Source organism: Falco peregrinus, chromosome 1 (assembly GCF_023634155.1).
Source record: "Falco peregrinus isolate bFalPer1 chromosome 1, bFalPer1.pri, whole genome shotgun sequence".
NCBI classification, from domain to species: domain Eukaryota; kingdom Metazoa; phylum Chordata; class Aves; order Falconiformes; family Falconidae; genus Falco; species Falco peregrinus.
Genome location: NC_073721.1, coordinates 22,414,511 through 22,440,294, shown reverse-complemented (window position 1 = coordinate 22,440,294; position 25,784 = coordinate 22,414,511). Strand labels below are relative to the sequence as shown.

The 25,784-nt window shown below is 40.5% G+C and overlaps 1 protein-coding gene across 2 annotated transcripts in view; it reads left to right on the top strand.

The window, feature by feature from the left end:
- The window catches only part of PRKG1 (protein kinase cGMP-dependent 1), a 508,740-nt gene that overhangs the window by 346,679 nt on the left and 136,277 nt on the right, over positions 1–25,784 (top strand). For both annotated transcript variants that reach the window (XM_055790419.1, XM_005235115.4), the window contains exon 5: positions 2,292–2,355. In XM_055790419.1, coding sequence (XP_055646394.1) covers positions 2,292–2,355 — 64 coding nt within the window. The remainder of the gene's footprint in view (positions 1–2,291; positions 2,356–25,784) is intronic.

Sequence of the window (25,784 nt, the reverse complement as noted above, 5' to 3'; positions counted from 1 at the left end):
GTTTAGATGGATACTGGCCCATCATAAACCACCATAATCTGTGAGGCTGTGTAATTCTGTGATGTAGTTGGAGTCTGTTTTGTCAAAAAGTTGATTTTCCTATTATCTACTCTATTGCTGTCTTAAAGTTGTATGCACTTCTCTTAGGAAATTTTCCTAGTTTGCTTAATGTCTTTAAGTTTTCAATAGTAAGATTTGTGGTTTGTTCAGATCTCATATGCTATTTCCCCGTTTCTCATGCTTTTGGTCTATAGTAGATGTCTTCCGCTACCCTCCATTGGATTGCACAGACATAATTACCTATAAAAAAATTAAAATAGTGCTGTGATGTGTTGTCCCCCAATCTGGGAGTGTAATGGTGCAACCACAGTATAGTTTTCCAGATGTCTGGGAGCATTATCTTCTCCAGTAAGTTTGTTCTTCATTTAGGAATGCTACAGTTGTTATAGTGGACTTTCTTTTTATAATTAGTCCCAGCATCATATAATACTTACAAACATAGTTGTTTCTGTTCACTCTTGTTACATTGTGAACCCATGTGTTTCCATTGATAAACAGTGATTCCTATGAAAAAACAAAAGATATTGTTAACAGCATGAATAATGATATTTTTCTGCACTTAGTCGGCCAGTTCTGTCTTGTTGTTTTTTATATACATTCAACTGACTTTTATTTAAACAAATAGTGAAGGCTTCCAAACATTGTAATTCCACTGCAGCATAGCATATGTTTAAGCTAACAAAATCAAATTCTGCTTTAATTGTGCTCACTAATTAAGTTCACCAGATACTTCATGCTTGGCCCCAGACAAAAGCTATCTTCTTAGCTCCCCAAAACGTGGAGAACAACTTCTGTGCCGTTACGTGTTCCCAAGTAAAAAGTGAAGACTTGTGTGAAAGGAAAAACATAATTTATTTTGGGTTATAGTTCCCTTTTGGCAGGAAACTCCTCCCAACAGCTCCCTCCCTCCTCACTTTGCACTCGATCATTAGTGTTCCTGAAATCTGAGCAACACATTGGGGATCTCAGTTTAATATTAGGAGCATAGGGCTATGTTTACACCATGTAATGGAGCATGATAAAGTAGCTCTTGAGTGAACTGTTCTTGGAAATAGCCTTGGTAGAGCTGTATCAGCTCAGTGCTAGGTGTGGGCTAATATTTCATGTAGATGCATTGCTAATTAGTCTACTGATGACAAGTGTTTTTAATTAAAGCAGGTACAGCACTGCTTTTCTATCTCTAGAATGTACATTGTGTCTATGTGTTTTGTTCAGCATCATTTGGGAATACTGATGGACATCAAGGTTTTATGGAAAATAAAGAATGAGAGACTAAGGTATTGCAGAATCACAGCCTGGTTGAGGTTGGCAGGGACCTCTGGAGGTTGTCTGGTCCAACCCCCAGTGTTCAAGCAGGGCCACCTGGAGCTGGACCAGGTTGCCCAAGGCCATGTCCAGATGGCTTCCAAATATCTGCAAGGAGGGAGACTCCACAACCTTGCTGGGCAGGCTATAAGGTAGTGAACATACAGTTTCAAGGTCAGGGGACTTGGAGACCCAGGTTCATATCCTTCATCCTGCTCCAGACTGAATTAAATCTCAGTCCTGTGGATACTGGGCCAGTGGGCTTTTTGTTGCTGCATTGCCCTCTCACCTCGACCAGCAGGTCCAGCCTGCTCTGGGAGACCTTTGTTGAGGGAAATGCTGTCAAACAAGTGGGAAAATTGCCTTTTTGGAAAAAGAAAACAAACAAACTTGGATGTAAAACTCCCAATGAAGTCTTCAATAATTCTTACAGTGGTTTGATGCTGGTTTATTGCTGACCCCCATACCCTTAGTGGCTTCATGCTCTGCATTTTTTATGTCTGTGTGGTTTCAGTCAATCTTTTATTGCTGGTTAAGGCTGCTCCTTTTTGCCTTTTTTATTTATTATTATTAATGTCTGGTGGGATGGAAGCAGACCAGGAAAAAATATGCATTTATACATATGACTGAGCAGGTTTGTGGTGCAGATTAATTCCAGTAAATTGTTAACTGATTCTTAGTTATTACCAGCTTTACAAGTGGTTCTCCAGATAACTTACTGCAAGTGGTCTCCCATCATCACAAAAGACATCTTGGCTTCTAAAAGAAGATCAGATATTCATTATATATGCTGCTTTTCTGGTGAATGTTTGTTCAGCCCTGGATGATGAGGGCAAAATCTCTTTGGAAGATAGATGAGAGAAATGCAGCTAGATGTATGACCTAAATAAAGGGATCCATTAATCGAGCTTTCTCTTGTATTGCAGTGTTCCGACATTCCAGAGCCTTCCTGAGGAGATACTTAGTAAGCTTGCAGATGTCCTTGAAGAGGTAAGTGCTTTTAATTTTGAAAGCTAATGAGTTCAGAGTCTGCAGGTCTTCTGGTGGCAACATCCAGGCTCTTCTTTTCCAAAAGAACAGCTTCACAATTTTGCTCCCAGTTATGGTTGACTGTTCCAGCATATGGAGAAGAAGAGAGGAGCTGTGTGAAAAGTGAATCCAGTTTTGAACAGGGCTTACGTATTTTTAATTGGCTTTCTATCCAGTTGTTCATCAGTCATTTCCTGTGGTGTGCAGAAGGGAAACCTTCTTCTCCAGCCCCTGGTTCAGTGGTGAAGTGGGGTGTGAAAATACCATCCCCTTTTAAATTTGATGGGATGCATCTGTTAGAAGGCAATATCAGGCCTCAAAGTGTATGTCATGGAAAAGCTGCTCCTGTGAGAGTTGCAGCAGAGAGAGGCAGTGTAATATATGTTGTGATATTTGACAGTCCAGGTGGAGTTGTGCTTTGCCTACTTGGCTATAACTAGTGTCTTATTAGTGTCAGGCTTTTAATGAGCCTTTATTTAAAAAAAAACACCAGACAACACCTCCCCTTCCCCCCCAAAAAACACCAAAGCCCAATATAAAACCACAAAAAACCCCAAACAAACAAAAAACCCTACACCCCTACCTGACTTCCCCCCCCCGCCCCCCCCCCCCCCCCAAAAAAAGAAAGAAACCACCACCCTCCAAAACAGACCAAAAACCTCAACCTTGCCCTGTAAGTGAATGTGTAAAATGGATGTAAAGTATTTGAGTTGCATTGCAGGCAGTTTGTCCCTGTAGTTTATTCACATAGTACTCTGTTCTGGGCCTGCAGAATTGCATGTGGTTAACAGAAACTATTAATAAAACCTTTCAAAGTGTAGCCCTTTATAATTAAACTGCAGGAAATCTCTGTGTAAAACAATATTTTATTTCATTCCTTGTTTTTTCTCACACGTGCCTTGCCATCATGAGCAACCCTAATAACTATGTTTATAGAAAAATGTTCACGTGTACCACCTCTGCATTGATTTTAAGATACGATGCTGCTGACATTTTAAGTTTATTTTTATTTCTTCAGAGCATTGATAGGACATTGTTACTTCTTTTGCCTTTTTATTTAGTCTACAGATAAATTTGTAATCCAAACAAATCAGCTGTTTGTCATACAGAATAATTGCATATCCATAGATAAGCTTTATTTCCTTTACTGCCAGGGAAGTTTCAGATTGAGAGTGAAAAGGCAACAGATAGTTTAATTTACTTGGATCACATAAGCAGCATTAAGCTTCTTATCAAGAGTTAAAGAAAAGAATAAAGTCAATAAAACTTGTCTAGGGACACTTAAAGTTTCAGGGGTGCGTGTCAGATTCATGACAAACATCAATGAAGAAATGAGGCACAAAAGCAGCATCTGTGGGGATAACTCTGTAGCCCTAGGGTGGATGCTATGGAGAGAGAGGCTGGTTGTCCCCGTTTGTACTGGGATATGGCTCCCAATTTCCTTCTTGAAATCACTCTTGTTATTCCCTTTGGGTTTGTCTTTGATTTAACAGGCAGTGTTTTACATAAACTAAAAAAAAAAATCACTCTACTGTGATACAAGACATTTTGTATTTAACAGTATCTAACCTACTGAAACTAAGTAGCAATAACTTTATTTTATCCTCTCTGTTGCTGTAACAAGGATTGGATAAAAGTGACTGATTTGGCACTGCTTGAGGCCCCGGGGTTGGGGGGTGGGGGATCTCTTTCTTAATGTCAAGATTTCGTGCGGTTTTTCTTTTGATATGGTGCTGTGAATAATGCAACACTTCTGCCCTACATTCTTTAAATAATTTCTAAATACTGTTAACTAAAATCAGAAGCAAGAAAAAAAGCTGGTTTAATTGCCTGTTATCCAAATCAAACTTGGAAATGGCATTGTAGAGATGGGGGGGGGGGGGAAAGGATCAATGTTTGGTAACGTAATTTCATTTCTAGAATTGATGGAAATACTGCAACAAGTTCCTTGGGTAACTTGGCTATTAAGAAAACCCAGGGCAATTTCCTTTTCTCTTGCAGTGGCTTCTGACTTGTGCGAGATCACTCCTATCAGTGAAATTGTTCATAACTTATACACATGAGAGAAGAAAGAAGTCTACTGGATTCAGTTTTAGCACATTCAAAGCTAGACTACCTATATACTGTGTTTTTGCCAAGAAATCTCGCAGGAATCTCAAAGCAGCTTTAGGTTACACCCATAGCCCCAATCCGGGATCTGGCAATCACTGCTGGAGCCTGGCACTGCTTTTCCCAGCACCCAAACCTGGCCCTTATGGTCTTCTTCCTTTTCATATTTTAAATTCTATTAATATTTCTCAATGTTATATATTGACAAGCATCAGTGTAATGTATAGCTGACTTTATTAACATCTGTCAAACTGTTGGGTAATGCTGCAGTGATTTTCACCACCATGGGAAGCTGAGCATCCCTTCCAGCACAGAGGTTGATTTAGTTTGATTGTAATGCCATCTCTGCTGAAACAGCACTGCCTGGCCCCTGATTTTATTGCGTTGTTTATCCTCATGCTTGCCAAACATAATGCATGAGGCAACAAGTAGCATGGTTCTGCAATTCAAGATAATTTTAGTTTTACTTGGGTTTTGGTAGCTCAGTGTCTTAAGGACACGAGGTTTAGATCTGCCCGTAGGACAGTCCTCTCAATGCATTTGCAGTCACTTGCCCAAAACCCAGTTGATGCAAAGTTCCTGTGAGATTTATCCAAATTATGGGGTAGGATGAGAAGAAAGGTTTTAATTAGTGGATGTTGAGTCAAAATAAATGCACAGATTTGTGGTCAGTTCAGCCTCCGCTTTGCATAAATTAAGGTATTGGCAATAGGTAGCTGTTTGGGAGAGGCAGTGAAGTAAGGGTTAATGGTGCTCATGCTGTGCAAGGGGTGAAGGACCCAGATTCATCAGTAATTCTTTATGGGGAAAATTTTTAACTTTATTTTTTAGTAGAGCAGTGTGTATCATCCCACCTTTGCTGTTTGTCTGGAATGCAAGAGGGAACACATAGCACTAGAGTCCAGTAGAAGTTTAATACTTAAATTTTCAGACTCAAATTAGTATTCTCCCTGATGGTTTACTATTTTTTTTTATTTCTTAGCGCCTGCTTTATTGTATCTGTCTTCAGTTGAAAAAGCCTTTCTTGACCTGTCTCCGACTTCTCAAGCATCATGCCTTGCGCTGCTCCTTCCTAAAAATCCCTGTTGCTCAATACCTCTGGCACATGTGCTCACAGCTCCCTTGCTTAACAGTGTTGAAACAGTGCCAAAATAGTTTCACAGTACTGTATTTTGGTAAAGAAAATCAACATATTTATGTTTAAATATTGGAGGATTAATGTAGTTGAAGAAGATAACAGCTGCCAGGACGCTGCTTAAACACAGCTGTGTGCCTTACCCCCGTCTGAGTGCTGTGTAGGGATAAATACCTGAACTAGTATTTTATCTTTACTCTGGATGAATGCAAATCTCCTTTGGAAAACAGTGAAAGTGCCTTCTTACACATTATTTTTATTCATGAAACATCTGAATAATTTTTGTTTGCTTGGGTAAAAGAGGGGAATTTGTTTGCAAATGGAAAGACTCGAGGTATATGATTAATAGCCAGGCTTAAAAATCCTTTTTTGTTTGCATTTTATGAATGTGAAAAACTTTCTGAAAATGCAAAAGCTTTGACCTTTCTTTCCCCACTTTTGAAGGTTTTTGAAACGGTTTATGGTTGTTTCCTGATTTTTCTTAGGGTTTTAAAAAAAAAAAAAAAAGAAAAAAGTAAAAAAGTCTTTCTTTCTCCATGAGGCAGCTCTAATATGTATCGGCTATATATCACAAAAAATAAATGCATTTTTGGTAACAAACAGGGTTTTTTTTTCTGAGAATATGTAGCCTTAGCGTTATGGCACTTCATTATAATGTGGGCAGTTTATAACAGAAGGAAATTTATAACAGAAGGAAAGTATTGATTATTTATTTTTTTAAAGGAAGCTCAAATTCATTGGAACCCCCCATAGAAAAACTTAGAGCAACCGAGGTGCTGTCCACATACTTGGCACTAGTGCCAACATTTAGGGCCCTGTCCCCTGTGCCAGCCCCTGAACTGGAAGGTAGCACAGTAGCATAGCTGCCCTGATGGAAATTTGAGAGGAGAGGGGAGAGCATCTTCCCCAGCTTTAGGTCTCAGGTTTTCCTCCTCTTTTTCTCATGGGAATGGAGAAACTAGTATCTATAAGGACTCCGAGGTATTGTAAAAAGCTGTTCTGGGTTGTGGCACTATTAGTATTACATGGACAGCATGCATCCAGTGTCTCACCCAGTGATTATCTCAAAGGTGCTAGTGTTGCCAGTAGTTCTAGTCTTTATGGGTTAACTCCATTTGTTAAAATGAAATTAAATCATTTTGGAAGGAGGATGGCAAGTCTGTAAGAAGTAGATCAACTTGCCAGGAACTGCACTGCAGGCAAGAGAATAAAAAAGGGAATTTATGGTCATGGAGGAGAAAAACCAAATAAAAATTGCCAAGCACCCAGCCTCTGGTATAGTTTCTCAAGATGTGACTCCTCATGGTAAGCACCTATATGTGCTTTGTCTCCCTATAGAGTAGCAGGGTGCCTATAGACCATACATTTGCCCAGTATTAAGCACATCTGCTTTGTCGTGGTGATTGGGATGGGGGGGAAATCAGACGAGTGGCACTTGGCTGATGGAGCAAAAGTGGCATTTTTCCCCACTGTGCTCCCAGTTAAAGCCTGGCTCCTGTTTTTGTGAGGTTGTACATACGAGAACAAGTAGGAACTGCTGCAGTTGCATGCAGGGTGGCAGTGGACGAACCTTCTCTTTTATCAGTGGCCTTCAGCTCTGGCCATGCATTTGGAGGAGCTTTCCAGGAGCTCACCAGGAGGAAACTAGTACTTCAGGCAGGAGGCAGGAGAATAGATGCTGAGAAGAGGGAAACCAGTGGGCAGGCAGAAGGACAGCTGAGCTTGAGAAGGTGTTTGAAACCTCTGGAGGAAGAGGAAGGTCAGTCCAGGGTCTTTGTTCCTGGTGTGACTGAGGACTGAGCTAGTAGTGGGCATGGGCAGTGCTCAGAGACTGCTCTGGGCTGGCATCTTTTTCTTTTTTTTTCTTCTTCATTTTGTTTTTTTACTCTCTTTGGGGCAAAACCTAGTGATTACTTTTCCATCCTGAAGTTAGTTAATTTTGTGGTGGTGTTTTTTCTTCTTTCAAGAGTATTCTCTGTGTTATTCAAATGTAAAGCTTATATCCTTGAAAGATTTATATCTCAGTAGTTCAGGTAACAATAAGTATAATTAAGGTTGCTTGACCTTGTCTTTTCTGAAACCATTTGCAGCTGCTTGTAAGTTTGAGGACTTATCCATTTGATCTAAAATTATTCACTGTGACTGGTGGCCTACAGGTGTTTTTCCTTTTTTCTTTTTTTTTTTTTCCCCAACTCAAACTACTAGTCCTCTTTCAAAGGAGGAGATTGCTGTGCCTGTACATCAGTGATGGACTTATTACCAACCTGAATATTTGTTCCAGTTCCATTGAGTTATGTAGAGCTTTCAGGGCAGGGGTAAGGGGCAGAAATTCAGAGAGCCTAGGGGAGCTGGAGAAAATAATCTGTGATCTGAAAGTTTTGTAGTTATAAATACACAGGAGGGGGTTGAATTAAGATTTCATTGGCTTTTTCAACTCTAGCATTTTCTAAATCCTGTGTACTTCATGTTCCTTCACTGTTTGGGATTTAGCGTTATTAATCCATATGAGATGTTGTATATATGAATCTGACCAGTTTGAGCAAGAGAAAGCAACAAATGCAGTTTCAGTTTGGTTTCCAAAATACTGGACATTCTTTATGCATAGATAATGTCAAATCTAGCGTACGTCAAATGGATTATTCTTGTATATTGTGTATCCAGAACCCTAGACAGCTTTTTCATATATATTATTGCTGTATGTATATAAAGTTATATATATAATGTTTTATGATATGTTGCAAATATGAAATATATATAAATATAAAATAGATACTTAATGTGACTTAATTGCCCAAATCAAGTATGCAGACCACTTCATTAACTAGCCCTAGGTTTTCCTTGCTGTAACTGTGCAGTTTGGCTTGGGAGCGTGTTAGGGCTGTGAGACTGCCATTCTCCATGTCTCCCAGCATTCATTTTAGAAATTATTTCACTCAACGCATTGATACTTCAAAATTTCAATTTAATTTAATGCGTTACAGAGGTCCAAGTGCCAGTAATGTGCTTCCTCCAAACCCAGGCAGCTATGATTTGGCTACCTCGCTGATCCCCATGCGTATATGGTCATAGACAAATGGCACTGCCAAGCTATTTGAGTAGTACAAGTGAAGAGAAGTGTGTTAAATGCTGCAGGCGGATGATGCCAAGCCTGAAAACTCTGTTCTTGCAGCTCACTGGCTGCATGCAGAGCACATCTTGTGAGTGTGATCTCAAAGTGCTGAAAGCATGGATCACAGCGCCTGTCTGCAGCCATTTCGTTAGTGGCACTGTAAATTTATGTGATGAGTGTTGCTTGCCACTCTTCCCCCCCCCCCCCCCCCCCCCCCAGTAATTAATTTAATAACATTCAAATGGTAAAAGAAAAACAAAATTCATCTCTGTTGCTAGTGGTGCTCCTTCCATCTCAGCTCATGAAGAGCAGCGGCGATCTTGGAGAAAATTTCATTACATCATACAGCTTCACAAGCTGGCTTGGGCAGACTTTTTTTTTTTTGCCAGCCTTCATGAGAAGATGCTAACTATCCTTCTTGCTCCATCTTGTGAAGTTAGTATGGATCAGAAATTCTTAGGATGCCTCCATTTAATTAATGAGTCTGAATACAATCCTCCTTTTATGCAGAATTGCATGGCAACAGTGAATAGAACAGGAAAAATATGTGAAATTAATTAGCATTTTTTTTTCTGCCTAAGTAAGACTGAGGATCACTCTTAGTTGAAAGAAACCAGGTCTATGTAGTCCGTTGCTCATCCATCGTGCAGGTAACGGTACATTCTGTCTAGACCAAAGCTGATCAGCAGCATGTATTGACCTGATTTAGAGGCACAAACTAGATTTGAGAGGGAATTAGAATTACACTGGGAAGAGTAAAATGTTTTTGTTAGGAAAAAACTTATTATTTATCTTTTTTTATTAAAGGTAACACTCTGAGGTATATTTGCCAAAGGAGCTATGGGATATAGTTAGAGAAGTACTGCCTGTGGAGGCAACAAAACAGATTCAGTCACAATTGATTTAATCATATATGGACAAAATTTTAACTTAATTTGTACTTATAGTGATTTTTAAAATTACGGTCATGAAAACATAGCTTTGTTTTTACAAGTGCTCCAGGAAAAAAGATTTTGGGATCTACTGCAAAACCAAAAAAAAGTATTAGAAAATAAAATGCTGTTGGAAAAAATTATGTGCAATCATGTACTGATTGCATGTACTGGATTGCAAAGTCTGCAGCAGTGGAGTAGAATAGTATCCTTACGTCACTGACAAACTTCTTCTGGCCTTTAAACCTATGGAATATGGGTGTACTTATAGTGCACATATGCTGTATTTTCCACCACAAATGGCAGCTGTTCAGAGGTTGAAAAACAATTTCTTCCAGTGTGAAAAACAAGGAGTGCTGATCGAATTGAAAGATACCGCTTCCTCTTTCAGTTTTTTTATCACAGTACAAAATACAGATGAATTACCTCAATCTAATTTTAAAAGATATTAGGGAGAAGAAGAGAGAAGCATGATTATTTCTGTGTAGATGATAACATGACTGTGTAGTGATGCTTTAGAAGCTGCTCTAGCACTTGCATTGGGATTAAAGGTGTCAATTTGATATGTTTTCTTTTTGATTTTCTTCATTGTGGGCACTGACCATTTAAAGGCAATTACAAGCTCACGCTTAAGTTATCACAGCAGAGGAAAGAGGTTAAATACTCCCGGGTCCCAGCAGATACTTGTCAGGAACATTGTCATCCATGTGCATGTTATAATGACCATCCTGATTGTTCTGTTCTTCTGCAGTGGCAGAAATGAAGGAGGTGTTTCTTCACACAGCAGTTAATCAATCTGCAAAACTTATTGTTAAAGGGTGATGCAGATGAAGAAAGGCTTTGTGGGTTGAAGAGGATACTTGGATCCTCTTGGATACATTATCCGCTGAGATAGCTAAATTGAGAATCTCAGTGCACAAGTTGTGAGGTTCTGCTCAATCTTCAAGCTCATGGGCTCAGAGCAAGACTGACAAGGATCTAGTAAGCTCTTCATACGAGTAACAAAGAAATCATTAAGAAGTTATTGCCCGATGAAGTAGCTTGCAATCAAACACAAAATTTCATCAGGTGAATGGTTCAGTCTAACTAGAGCATAATCTTTTATTTGGATTTGAGGCTGTTACTTCGTTTGAAAGTGAGTTGAAGGACAACAGGACAAGTTGTCTGTTAAAATCAAAATTTGCGACCAAACTGAAGAAGCCATCTAACTCTCCCATCCTGCTAAAAAATGCATGTGATTATTTTGATGGTTTCCATGGTCACTCCATCCTGGCGGAAATGAAACCCTAGAAAAACTAAATGAGATGATGCTGATACAGGGTACAATTACAGACACACACACACGCCCCTTACTTGTTCGAGATCTGGTACCCACAGTGCATCCCACTGCACTTTTTCTTCAGTGAGAGTGGGGCAGAAAGCTGCCTTTCGGGCAGGCAGCACTGGATCTCTGCAAACAAAAATCAATCAAGTCTTCTATGAATAACGGCTATGGAGAAACAGAGTGAGAGGGAAAAATGTGGCTAAATATTTATCTGGGTAATATGACCATGGCTGAGGAAAACAGATGCTGCTGGCTAGAATAAAGGCACTGGCAAGTCAAGATTTAATCAAGTCCTTGACTGATTGGCTCCTTATTCTCAATTTTATTCCTTTTCTGGAAGAGTATCATGCAGGAAATGCTGGAACTATAGCAAAAGAGCATATAGACTTCTTTAGAAAAATAACATAGGAGTGTTTGTAAATAGGGAAAACATTCTAAAAAATATGGATATAGGCTTTAGTATAAAGATGAGTTTAGTAGGCATGTATGAGGAGATAGCAATTTCTCTGTTCTTTTCAAAATGTAGATGTCATAATGAACATAGGGAAGAGGTTCAGCATCCGTATGGCTGGAAATTTGAATGACTTATATATTATCTGTCTTGGGGGGAAAAAAAACCGAAAAGGAAAAAAACCCCAACCAACCAACAACAACAAAAAAAAAAAACAGAAAACCCAACAACAAAACAAAACAACAAAAAAAAAAACAAACCCAAAAAACCCACCAAACCCTCACCTGTTCAAGGGTTGCTGAGTTTGGATCTCTGCAGACCTTTGCTGAGACTTGGTTGGATCTAACGGGCAAAAAATAAGACTTTGATTAAAACCAGCAGGATCTGTGCCATGAAGCTCCTCTGAATGCTAGTTTTCCTTTCTGGTTTACTGGGGCTCCTTGCTGGCAGTAGGTAAGCTCTGGTTTGAACCGTTGGCATCAGTGGGAACTAGGGGTGGATTCACCCTTCAGCAAACCGCTGAAGCAAGGGGTTACTTCTGCCTCGTGGCAGAGGCAAGTGAAGGGGAGAGGTGGTGGGGCAGGACCTCTCCCTTTGGCTTGGGCCGGCTGACGTGGATCGCAGCCCCTGCTCAGTATGAAGGACAGAGACTAATGGCACTGATGGAACAATGATTAAAACCATTGTATACAGAAAAGTACCTTAGACCCTGGCTGTGAATATTTTTGTCTACAGCTAGGGTGATCCTTTAGTGCTGCAAGTAATTATGTTTTGTTTCTTCATGTGTATCTCTAAAATAAATTACACTTGTGTTCTGCTTATGACAGGAAAGTTTTCTTTAGAAATAGCTTAATATTTTTACCTTGACAAGCCTTGGCTAAGTGTGTTGAAGGTTAGTTTTGAAATTCTTTAAGGCTTGTTCATCTTTCTTGGGCTCCCTTTCTGTTTCATGCTACAGGGGACCTACAGGGTCTCACGGGCGTTGGCATTGCAGGGTTTGCTGTGCCTCCAGTTTAGGAAGAAATACTCTCTTGTTCCTGATGCACCCCATTCCCTACCAAGGTCTCAGTAAGTCCACCCCGGCTTTTAAAACCTTAGCTGCTGCCCTTGCAGCTTTGCTGAGACATGTCTTGTTTCATCCGCTGGACCCTATGGGTCAGCTGGGTCTTTCTCTTGCCCTTTCTCCACAAAGTCTTTACTGCCTTTTCTTCCCAGTCCTCTCTTTCTCATCATTTACCATCAAACCCCTCTTTTCTCCGATAAAACCCCTGTAATGAACACATGTGAAGCCATTTCCATGACTTCCACCTGCTCAGCACAGGTAACAGCCTCAGGTCTTGCCACAGTGGGACCTGTTGGGTGTTGGCAGTGGACACAGCTGATGAGCAACGTGAACGCGGTGGTCACAGAGGCATCTGTCAGATATGCTTTCTAGTCAGGGAATTATGTTCTCCTTTTAACTGATTTTTATGAAATAAATTTTAACATCTCTCAAGAAGTAGCTTGCATTTACACTGAAAATCCCAGTGGCTTCAGACGGATCTCTTTCCAGAGGTTTTCCACGGGGAGCCAGATTACTCTGGAGGCAGTAGAAGTTTATTGTTATTTAATTTACTGTCAGAAGTACTGCTGCCCTTTTCTCTGGGCTTATTTCCTAAACCACAAACATAGGATCTGGGTTGGTTTTTTTCCAGTGTAAATTGTAAAATCCACTGAAGTTAGGTCAAAGCACCCCAGCTGGAGAGTTAAATCTCCTACAGCCATTCAAAGCGCGTGGATATATGTATTAATGTAAATCTCTATAAGAATCCCAAAGGGCACTCAGAAGGGTAGGAGTCTGGCATTGTAAAGAAAGATTTTCTCAGCTGCTAACGCAGCACAGTAGTTTGCCATGCTTTTGCGGAGCCACCTGGAGAAGCTGTAGCCTGCTCATTAGCATCAAATATTGGCTATCCTGTCTGTTGAACAGCACCCACCAATGAAGATGCAAAAGCCAAGACTGGAGCCTGAATTTTCAAGTGTGGTGTTTGTACTGTGAAAACTTTTCTTACGTATCTTCCAAAGAGTTTTATAGTTCCCTGTTTTTCAGCTGCCTTTCAGGTGGCATCATCTTTCCAGTTTATTACACTGTCCCCCTGCATTAGCCATCTTTCATTAATAAAGACCTTTTGGTCAGATCAGTGCATAGAAAAAGCCACTATAGCAATGATGTGCATGTGGTGAAGACAGTATCATGGAACAGTTTTCAGCAGAATAGACGAAAAATTACTGAAATCCTGCTTTGAGCTCCAGTATTTTATTTTTATTATTTTTGGTAACAGTGGGTTGAGTGGATGGTAAAGCTTTCTGTAGTAAGTTGCTGATAAAATGCTAATTTATAAAGCTGCCACACTTTCCATTGCTGCTCTCGGGTTATGCAGGTTTTGGGGCATAAATGTTTGTTTGCTCTTTGACAGGTTGGATTAAACCCAGCTCTGGCCTATCTGAAATATATTTTTATGCTCTCTGTAAGTGGATTCTTCAGGCAGTCTGTCACAGCTATAAAAGAAAAGGGAAAAAAAACACCAAAACAACAAACAAACCCAAAGAATACATGAAATTGTTTTATGTTGGTAATCTTAGATATTTTCCAGGGTTTCACAGATACGAAGTAAAGGAGTTAAGTCATATCATTTGCACTGGCCGGTTTGCAGGCTCTCTTCAGAAACACACAAGATGGATGTGAATTTTTTATAGTCACATATATTAATTAATTAATTAATGACCCCTGACAGCAGGGAGGTCACAGGGTGCAGTTCAGGAGATCCAAGTAAACATCTCCTCTGTGATCTAGCCATGTGCTTGATTGAGGCTTTGCAGCATACATTTGGGCAAAAGCACGTGGATTCTGTTTTTCTATGCATTTTATTTGCTGCCTTTGCCTGCGGACAGGTCAGGGCCAATGGATTGGTGGTTGCCCTTCACTTCTTGTGTTGAGCAATTACAATATACTCAATTCAAACTGGAATATAAATCAGATTTGTGGATATGTGGTGGTTTCATTTGCAGCCGGTGTGGCTCAACTTGAGACCCTCTCCCCAGCAGCACCCAGAGCCGAGGCTGCCAATGTCCTTGGGATATGGGCAATGCCTGTGGGCCAGAAATGCTGTTGGGATTTTTCCCTTTCCATCTGAGTAAGTTTAGAATTGAACTAGAAAATCTAGATCAGACATTAGAAAAGAAATAGTCTTCTAAAAGTCCATGTTCTTCTAGAGCTATATCAGCAGCAAGGTATGGCACTGCCTTGCTCCAATGTGATGGGCAGGGTACAAATTCATATAGCAAACAATCAATTTTTAAAATAGTAGTGATAATCCTTTGTCTACTGATTTTAAGATAAAGCTGTGCAATGTTAAAGAACTAATATCTACAAAAAAAACCCCAACCACAAAACCCACATGAACATCTGCAACAGTCTTGGTTCCTCCTGCACCAGGCACCTAAGCTCAGGGCTAGCAGCCTGGTTTGTATGGGGTGTCTCTGGTGCCTGATACCAGGATTAAAAACAAGCTTTTCTGACAACCTGAGTTCTCTTAGCCACCTAATGATTTATGGGATGGATCTCCCCATAGATGAGGTACCTTGCTTAGTGCCATGGCTTTTGTGCAGGCATGGGGGAGAAGGAGGCTTAGGGTTTTGGTGTGGTGGCTTCATGGGAAGCCTTGAGGGAGGGTGGGCATGTTTCTGGTCTGCTGAACATCTCCCGTGAGTTTATTTTAATAGCAGTTTCCAAAAATCTCTAAATTTAGCCCACATATCACTAGTTACATACACACATAGGCTAATTTAGGTGTCAGTGAAACAAAGAAACAAAATCCAGCCTTGCGCTTACTTGAAAATAGTCTGATTTCCAGTCTAACCCTGAATGGTCTGAAGCAGAAGTGAATTGTTTCTAATAAAGCTCCTTTTATCTGTGAGGTGCAGACAATGCACTTTTATCTGTAAAGGCAGAAAAATAGAATTAGCAGTTATATTAAAAAACAAATATTAATTAAGCTGATGAGTGTTTTCCCTTTGATTCAAACTTCATTCCACTGGTTTCTCCTATACCATTGCCCACAGTGACACCTACTGGCATTTGGAATAGGGCTGGCTTGCAGGCTGTGGTCTGGTGAGTAAGTCATGCCAGGGATTAATTAGGAAAAATGAAGACAACAGCGAATGTGGTCGTGGAGACAACTGTGGCTATCCAGGGAATGTCCACCAAGCTTTGAACCCTGGTGCTCTGCTCTGCACCGGGACATCAAGCTTTGAGTCTTCATGCAGCAGCTGAAGAAGACCCACTAGCAATGGAGCTGGTCATTAAATTCCAGCTTTGTGCTTGGCAAAAGATCGAGAATTAAAATGTGGGCGTCCTCCTCCCTTCCCCAGACCTTTATGGCTTCTCAAAACACACCCCGGCTAGGAAGTGTTTCTTTTTTCAGGGAGTTTATTTTCATTGGGAAATGAACTTGTTCACACTCACTTGAGTAGATTTCATTTTTGTGCCTGTACATTATTAAACATTCAATTAAGGTCTTGGGGATATATTTGAACTAACTTCTTATTTCCCACTATTGGTGCAGTATTTGCAGTATCTCTGAGTTGTAGTAATAGTAATTGAAAAGTGTCTTTATGATAGCAGAAAGCAATTTCATCCTTAATCCATGAAATAGTAGGCACTGGATATCTTAATAGATAACCACAAGACTAAGCTACTGAAGGAAGGGAGAAAGACATTAGAAATGGAGTTACTGATGTGGTAAAACTGAAATGGCCTTATTTCTATACAGCACAGAATGCAGCAAAACACCATTTGAGATAAGGTTTCTTATTTACATTCTTAATACTTTGTGGCTTTCTGTTCTGATTAATAGGGTATTTCCTGTGAATCTTCCTGGAGTGGAATTTCTTACCACCGTAGGGGTCAGTTCCTGTCTGCCATATCGGACTTGGGAGGGACACAAGGCCAGAAGCAGTGACTGGTGATTGCAGGGCTATGTGCTGATGCAGTAAGTTTATCAGTCACCACGATAGACTGCTTGGTAATGGCCAAGTCCTCCTCCCACGCCGCCTTTTGGTGGGAATGGGATGCCTTTCTGGAGGAGAAGCTGTTTGGTTTGACTGGGTATGAGTTCTCAGGTTACATGAAGGGGATTTTGGTTTTGGCTTTATGTGTTTCTGAGGATTAGCTGATTCGGGTGGTTCCTTCTGACCCTAAAATGTATGAAATTCAAAATGTGTTTCTTTAGAGTTCCTAAAGAGAAATCTTTAGAGTTTCCAGGGAGATGAGCACTGGTTGGAACTTCTGCCTCTCGTTTCAAGTCTTAGGGGATTATGGAAACAAGAGCATGGGACTGTATTTGGTGGTCATACACAAGGTTTTGGATATATGGCTTCAGACGCTGTAGTAGTAGAACTGAGATGAAACTCATCATCTCAAAACATTGTCACAAGAGGCTACTGAAAATTATATAATTTAAGCTTGGAGGTGAACCTTTTTGTAGAGCATTCCTGTAACAGATCTTCTTCCTTGCCTTTTCTGGAGCATCCCCATAACAGATCTTTTTTTTACCTTGAAGGAAGGGTTTGACTGGGATGGGCTCCCTAACCTTTTGGTTCCTGGCAAATCCTTGGCTGTATTGTGGAGCTGAAGGTAGCACCAGGGCTGTGCCAATTGACATTGATAACTGATATCTGGAATGAAATCAAGGTGTGGGCTTTCATAAAATAAAAATAGATCTTATGATCAAAATGTACAGAAATTAAGTATGATAGCAGAGGAAATTATCCTTTAAAATGCATACTTGGATCAGAAAATGTGTATTTCTCCAAGAATTTAAAAGAAAATATAAAAGAAATAGAGATACCTATTGTTTTGGGCTGTACATAATGCAATATTGCAGTAGTATACAGCAAAGTATATTTAACCTGATCTTTCTGACATTGGAGTGGAGTCCAGGTTCGTATATGCTCTGGCACAATTTTAAGCAGCCTATTAAATACCTATTTAGGCAACCTGAATTGCTGGTATAGCCCATAACCTAAGCATGATACAGCATAATGAATTGGGGCTGACATAGTTTAATCCCGTGATGTCCTCTCCTTGGTTGTTTTGCCTCCCTCACTGGTGAGGGGTTTGGAAAGGTAAAGGCAAAGCCTGGCCCTGTAGTATATGCACACCAAGAACTCCAGGTGGAATTTACAGGTTTCCTTCATATCCTTGAAAGCCGGCTCAGATTACTCCTTCATTGCTTTCTGTCAAGTGGAAATACTCAAAATACTCAGACCTAACTTGCCAGCATGGCAAGAAGACTAATACTATTCTATATTTTTTTTAAAAAAAGGAGAGTTTTGCAAACCTGATGAATAGTGAGGAAGTTGGCCATCTTTTTCTGAGACAGGTTTTTTTACATAAGGTTACTTGTGGCCAGATCTCAGAGTTACATTGTGGACAAGAAGAAGACCCATCTTTGCAATGGGTAAATGCTCATTGTCCTTGGTACTACACACCAGATGTGAGGTGAAGGGTCAGAGCGCCCTGGGTTAAGTTAGCATCTCCCCAGAGCCTCCTGCTAGATGCACTAAAGAGCACTTTGATCCCCTTCTCGAGTCATTTGATTCTCCATCATCAACAGACAGCTTTGGGAACAGATGCCTGGCATCAGAAATGAAATATTAGCTGCTGTCATGCTGCTGTATGCTCAGGGACTGTAGCATGGAGAGGCTGCTTCAGTGTTCATCCTTTAATTTCCCCTGCCTGGGTCCCACTGAACAGCTGGGCTGTCAGGAGGTCGCCTGACCTGAGCACAGCTCATGCATGTTTGGATATCCTCAAAAGGGGCATAAAAATCCTTGCTGAAGGCCAGCTATGTGTTGGGAAGGACTGAAACTCAGCTTCCCGTTCAACTGCAGGTTTCTTGGGATCAACCAAGTCTGTCTGGTTCTTCCCCTGAAAGTCGTGTAAAACAGGCAAGAAGGGATCTCTTGCTGGAGATGTGTGTCCTTCAGATGCTCTTCCTCTACTCAACATTACACTTGTGCTGAAAAATAAGACTCTTAAGTATCTCATAATTAATATAAAATCAAAATAACTGACTGTTAGTTCAGAGAGAAAAGTGCAAAAAATAGCTCATTGCTGGGAAAACTTGCGATACCACTGCAGTGGAAAATGCTGATGTCCTAAATCAGGGCATCAGTGGAACAGATGTGCTTTCCTCCTCCTGTCCCTCCTGATTTCTGTCCACCCCAAGGACTAGGAAATGTAAACAACATGGCTGTTACCACCACATAGTTTTGTGTTTTACCAGGGTGAAGGTTTTCCCTGGCTGTGTAGGAGTGGGGTTTATTAACTGTGAGGATGGGCGATCCCATCTCTGTTGCCATAAGACTCAGTACTGTCCTTGTCCACTTGTAGACCCAAATAGTAATTTTCCAAGTTCCTTGCAGAGAAAGCCACAAAAGATATAATTCTCGTTTAAAAAAAAAAAACAAAAAAAACCAAACCAAAACAACAACAAAAAAAAAAACAAACCAAAAACCCCCAACATAGTGAAGTAATCTCTGGATTGATGTGCTTTCCTTGCCCAGTAAGGAAATAGTCAGCTCTCCGTTAGCAGTGTTGTGTCTTGTGCCAAAAATCTGACCTAGATTACATTTTCATAGTGTTGGTCTGTTTTTCTTTTCAGTGCTAATATTAAGATATACACCAGAAAAAAAAGCTGCTTTAAAGCACAAAATAGATCTAGTCAGTCCAAAATTTATATGTCTGGTCATTGTATGAGAGATTGATGAAGATGTTATTGTTGAGGGGTTAATTCTTGATCCACTTTGTCTCTTAGTAATCTAAACTTTTATCCTGTTCTGAATTTTTAATGTCATTATTGATTTCTTACAGCTTCATGTTTCTTTACTGTTGCACAAAAGCCTGGAATAAGTTGTAGGCAGTGGAAAGGTCCAGTAAAATTTTCTTTGTAACAACTTCATAGCAAAGTTCAAATTGACGTGGCTGGAGGTGTGTGAGCATATTTTGCCAGTAATCAGTCTATTCTAACTGTAATAAATAATGAATTCTGTGCTTAGGGGTGGATATTTTGCATTTCTATATTAAAATACAGGTTTTATCGGAATTTAGCAAGTTCTATTATCAATAAGACAGTTGCAACCCAGGTTAGGGTGCACGGCTCAAGGCAGTTTGTTTCCATTGAGAGAAGTTGTTACTGCTATTGAAAATAATAGAGCTTTTGGGGTTTCCCATTTCATTGCACACTCAGAGTAGAAGTTCACTTGCTGCTTTAATAAATGTATTTCAGGCAAACATTTTATCTTGGTTACTCCAGTTTAATTCACTTCCAAAAATCCTTGTACTCCAGAGTGCTTTTTGGCAGACTGGGAGTGGAGTCTGAGTTTGTATGCATGCAGGCTGATAAAACTGTGCTGCTTTTTTCTTTCATTTGAACAGTTGATGAGAGAAATCAAGGGAAAAGGAGAATATTTTCTAGCAACAGCTGAAATCTGCAGAGGTATAAAAGGGAGTATATGGTGTGATAGTGTTTAATTCATCTGGTGCTGCAGGGCTCACATTTTAAGTCAGAACGGGTTGTCACCTACACAAACCCCTAAAGAAGTTGCCAAACTGGAAACAACTGATGAATTCAGGTGTTTGAATTGGGCAAATTACCTGTTTCAGTTATACTCTGTAGAGACTGGATAAATAAAATGTTTTTCACAATTTTGCTTCCAGTAAAGTTGGTTTCTAGTGACAAGTTAAAGAAGTGCATTAGCATATGGAAAGGTAACGTTTCCTCTTTGGATCAGACCACAGAAAGAAAACATATTTCATCGCAGGTTACTTGAAGAGTGGCTGAATATATTCAATTAATATGCTTTTTTATTCCTCATGACAGATTAGAAAATTAGTTTGGATCCTCATGGCAATGCAAATAACTTGTCTGAATAAGCATACCAAATTTGGAGCAAATTAAGAAAAATATAAGAAACAAATATGTTGATTTACATTGTTTACTTCCAATTTCATTTTTGCAAGGAATTGATTACCATTTTAATAGTTGTGGAACCAGCCTTTAGATTTACGGAGGCAAATTGGTGTTCCACACACATTCTTTGATTATAGAGAGAAAAACAAGTCAGACCTATTCAGGAAAGAAAGAGAGAAGAGCTACTTTTCTTGCATTTTAATGAAATTTAATTAAAACCCCACATGTTTAAGTTGCTTGAGATTGGAGAGATGGTTTATGGTGCAGTGATGTAGAGTGGTATTGTTTCTTGATGTATTTCCTCAAAAACAAAGCTGTCAAAGTTGATGTGCTGTCATATTGCTGAGGGAGACCTTTCAATCTCTATTTAAAAAACAAAGCACCTTTCACTTCCCAGTCTGTTGAACTGAAGCAAATTGAGTCACAGCAACATGTTAATGTTCAAAGTAGGCTGGGAATGTTATGGGACAGGGGTTGTTCAGGTAGAGATTTCAATCCTACAGAAGCTTATTCTCAAAGTTAAATGTGTGCAACTGGTCATGGGCATGCAAACTCTTTTTTTCATGTTAATATTTCCAATTTCCAATTGGCAGTTTGATTTTATTATTTTTTTCCCCCAGGGTCAGCATCAACCCCATGCAACTTGCTGTACAATTTTTATTTTACTTTTTTTTTCTTAATATTACTTGATTTTACTGTTCACTAATTTTTAGTCAGGGTAACTGATTAATTAACTCCTCTGTCTAATTATTTATCACTCATTTAATTCTCCACATTTCACATTGATTATCTGTGAATCAGTTGTTATTTTAACTAGCAAGCAGTGTCGTTTTTTCTACCCCAATTCATTGATGGCTTGATCTGTGGGCTAATACCAATGTCAGCTTTCACCCAACTAATTTGCTGTCTCTCGTTACCACAATCATTTCTTGTGGGAATAAATCCTATTTTTTCCATATTGGTTCCTCTCTTGTCTTCTTGAGCCACGCTCTTTGCTAAAGCTCTTCTCCCAATTCTCCGTAGCCTATCCCAGTGTGCTACTTTCACCCACCTGTATCATCTTCATGCTCTCTTAATCCTTGAACTACCTGTCCTTGAGTTCTTGCTCTTCATCTTTGAGGTTTGTCTTGACTTTTTACCCTCTTCACCCCCATCTGTATCTCTTTGAACTTTCCAGCTTTTTCAGCATCCTCTCCTTCCTCCATTTCTCATCCTTCTGGAAGTCCTTTTTCTTCTCAGAAGATTGTCCCACCCACTAACCTACTTTTATTTCTTTTTTCCTGTTTCTTTGCACTTAAGTAAATGAAGCTGTCCCCCACTTGACAGCACTTCTGCAGCTTCTCGTGGCTTCTCGCAATACCAAATAGATGTGTGGTGGCAGGGCTGAGCTTCCTGCTCTGATCCCCTCATCCTTCCTTTTGCCTTTTCACATCCTTCAAGCATCTCTACCTGTGGTCTTTCTGCAAGAGCATCAGGATTTCCAGTCATCCTTTTCACCGGTTGCCACCTACTTTGTCTCCTCTTTCTCCTTGTATGTTTTCACATCAATCTTTGCTGTGTGTGTATGTGGATAGATAACCTGCTTTCAGTGGCTACACCTCCAAAAATTAGCACTTGTGAGCTTCTGCTGATTTCCTTTATAAATGGATTGTGGCCTGCAGGCAACAGTTTGGACACCTCTTGAACTTTTGCCCTATGTGCTCCCACTCAAGAAGGTTGTCATTGACCAGGGCAGTAACAGGGACAGTGTCAGGCTCGGGGGTAAGGAAGGTGGTGGCCCCTGCACCTGCTGGTGACAGTGTTTTACAATTCCATCTGTTTTCCAGGCAGAAATGCAGAAACAGATGTTTGCCTCAGTACCATGAAGAAAAAGTAGCTGAGAGGTTGTTGCCTCCCAGTCTGTTTGCAACTTAGGAAGCCTGATTGCTCTCCAAAAACGGTTGTCAGACTGCATTACAGTAACAGTGGGGATGGAACGAGAGTTATAATGTGGTTTCTAATGTGCCTTGTGTCTACTTTTAGAGCAAATTAAGACAGGAAATTTCTTCAGCTATAATGCATTAAAAAAAATAATGCTTTTTTTGATATTATCTTTTCTCCTCTTTATCTCTTAAAAGTGCACGCTGCATTTAGGAATCAAAACTGTATCTCAGGTCTTCATTACAAACCTTAATGGTCACATCCAGTCCAAATCATCCTGGCTCACAGTCCTGTATTAGGTCTGGCTGAGCCCCACAGCAGCCCCCATAGTGCTGTGGTTTGTACTGGTAGCTAGAAAAGTGGTGACACACACCAGCGTTCTGGCTACTGCTGAGCAGCGCTCGCACAGCATCAAGGCTGTCTCTCCAACATTCCCCATCCTCACCACTAGGCTGGGGGTGGGCAAGACCTTGGAAGTGGACATGGCCAGGACAGCTGACCCAAAGTGACCAATGGGATATTCCATACCATATGATACCTGCTCAGATGTAAAAGCTAAGAGAAAGGAGTAAGAAGGGGGGCATTCATTATATATGACATTTGCCTTCCAGACCTTCCAAGGAAGTGGCCAAACATTGCCTGCTGACGGGAAGTAGAGAATAACAACTTTAGTTTTCCTTTGCTTCTGCATGCGTGACTTTTGCTATTGCTTAATTAAACTGCCTTTATCTTGACCCACAAGTATTTTTTTCCATGATATTTTCTCCCCCTTCTCCCTTTTCTGCTGAGTAGGCAAGTGGTAGAGAGCTTGGTGGGCACCTGGTGCCCAGCCAGGGTCAACCCACCACAAGTCTGTAGAATGTCATGTCATCTGCTTGATATTCTGCAACATCCTTTAGTCTTAGAGGTGGCTGTATAAAAATCTTTGAAGCTCAACAATCCTTTATCTACACAGGACAGCTTCTACTATTCATCCAGTCACGTGAGCGTTCAAGAGTCCCTGAAGATGCTCAGGTTTGCTCAGAACTCTTGGTTTTGAAAGTGGCTGGGAAGGAAACTTGAAGGTGACAGCAGGACTTGCCTTTTGCCTGAGAAATTTTTAGTCACATCAGATCTGAAGGTTCTGGTAAAGGAAGAGTTGAGCAAACATTCTGTTTATATGGGAGGGGATAGAGGAGCCTCCTTTCACCACAGGACTCTTTGCTGACTTTCAAGGAGTACAAAAGAGAAAAATTCATCTGAAAAAGCCATGGGGAGCACAGAGAAGGCATTTCCTCCTGTAACAGTGCTGCCCACTGCCTTGGATGGTGAGGAGGATGCTCAGGAGTGGGAAAAGGAAAGGGCCGAAAGCTCCTTCCATCTCGTGCATGTGTCCTCCCTTTTGAATGCAGGAACGTGGGCCAACATTTGCCAGATATGGTCCCTTACACATTGTGTTGCCTTTTATGTATCCCTGAAAACTGGACTTGATGAACACTGGGTTGTAGTCCAGTGGAATCTAGGAGAAGGGTATTAAAATGAGAGCAGAAAAGCCAATGTTGTGTTTTTCATGATTGGAAAATGATACCACTGAAGTTTATCCCTACTTCATGCCCTTTTTCGTAGTATTGCATGGTTTAGGGGACTTATTTGATGAGACATGTTTGTTCAGTGTCAAACCTAATAAATCCTGTTTGAGTATGTATCTCGCAAAAGTTACAAGTGGTCCTATTTATCCACTATTTATTACCATGAGGAGAGTTGTGTTAAGGTTTGATGTACTGGTGGTAAGACCTTAACTTTTATGGTGTAAAACGAAACTGAACTGATCAGCTGTGTGCACTGGGTTGTGGAAGTGCCAGAGATGTGGCACTGCTACTTCTTTCTGTGTGAGAAGTCAACCTTCAGGAAGCTCCTGAATGATCACAACTGTAATGCGGTATTGACAGGTCAATGCAAAAGTCTTGAATTCATGGTGAAAATTCTGCCTGTGTTTCAGGACCAGCAGCTTCACCTAAGGAGTCATCAGAGCTCTGGTCAGAGTTGGAAAAATCACAGTTTGGAGACTGTCTTTTGCTCTGAACTGAGTACGCTGAGTTTCTCTCTTCCACAGCTTCCATTTTTATAACCTCATTTCCATTGCCTATCCTGCCTTGTCCCCAGCAGATTTTGGCAGGTACCACCTAGCAGCTCATAGGGGAGAGGACTGGTTCCAGTTCAATTTATGGATGTCTTGTATGTCTGTGGGATGCTGAAGTTAGAGGTGGTTTTAAGAAAAAGGGAGGGAAAGAAGGTACCAGCCCCAGCTCCATCCCTACCCATGTCGCATGCTCCCTCCTCACCATGTCTCTGCACAGCACAGTGAAATTCAGATTCATGGAACAGTAGTGCTAAACCCTAAAAGAAACAAGGAAATTAAAGAAATCATTTAACCAAAGAACTTCAAATTAGGAACATTTATTGCATTGTTACATTTCAGAAACAGCAGGGGACTGTTGGAGGACTGTTGTTTTATTCATTTTGTTTTGTACCCGGTGGAGTAGGTGTAGGCTGTACTTGCCTTTGCTTCAGTGAAGTAATGGTTGAATATACCTCTCTGACTGTTCCTGTGCAGTCTGTTATATTCCTTTCACCTGGTGAAATCAGTGTGACCAAGTTCTGAGAACCACGTTATATCTTGATATTAGGAGGTGTGCCGCCAACTTTTTTTTTTTTTTTTGTCTAAGTAAAAGGCACTTCATAGCATACCAGTTGCTCCTTGTTTGGTTTGTAGCTTGTTTTGTTGCCATATCCTCACCTCCTGTCTCATGAGGATGCACAGACAACCTCAGTCAAGGACACCCAAACCCACCATTCAGAGTGATTTGTATTATTCTGTATGCTGGACTTGAGTGTCCACATGCAAAGAGTCCCTTTAGGTGCACTGAGATTATTGCAGTTCAGGGGATGGTTTTGTGGGAATCAGAAGCAACCTGTAAACTGCAGAAGACACCACAATTGGAGGAGACACCCAGACTGTCCAAAATGTGCCCAGGAGCATGTTGTTCTCTTATTGCTGTTACAGTCCATTAAGAAGCCACAGTGAATCAGTGCAGAACAGATAAAATGTTTACTACAAGGCTTTAGCAAGGCAACAGTCTTCTATAACTATTACAAAACAGCTTTGACTTTAAAATATATATTCAAATACCTAGTTTTAACTCGAATAGCTTGACTTTTAAGAAGGAGGAGTTTGTGATCCATTAGTGAGAAAAATAAAAAATTCCTGCAGAAGGTTGCCAGCTCAGTTAGGGCCAGCTGCATCTGAAAATAGGCACTGGCAACCCCAGGTTGCTGTAGGGTCATCCACATGTTTCCAGCTCGGGTTCACAACCATTTGGGATGGTGGAGGTGTGCTAATAACATACTAATTCCTGC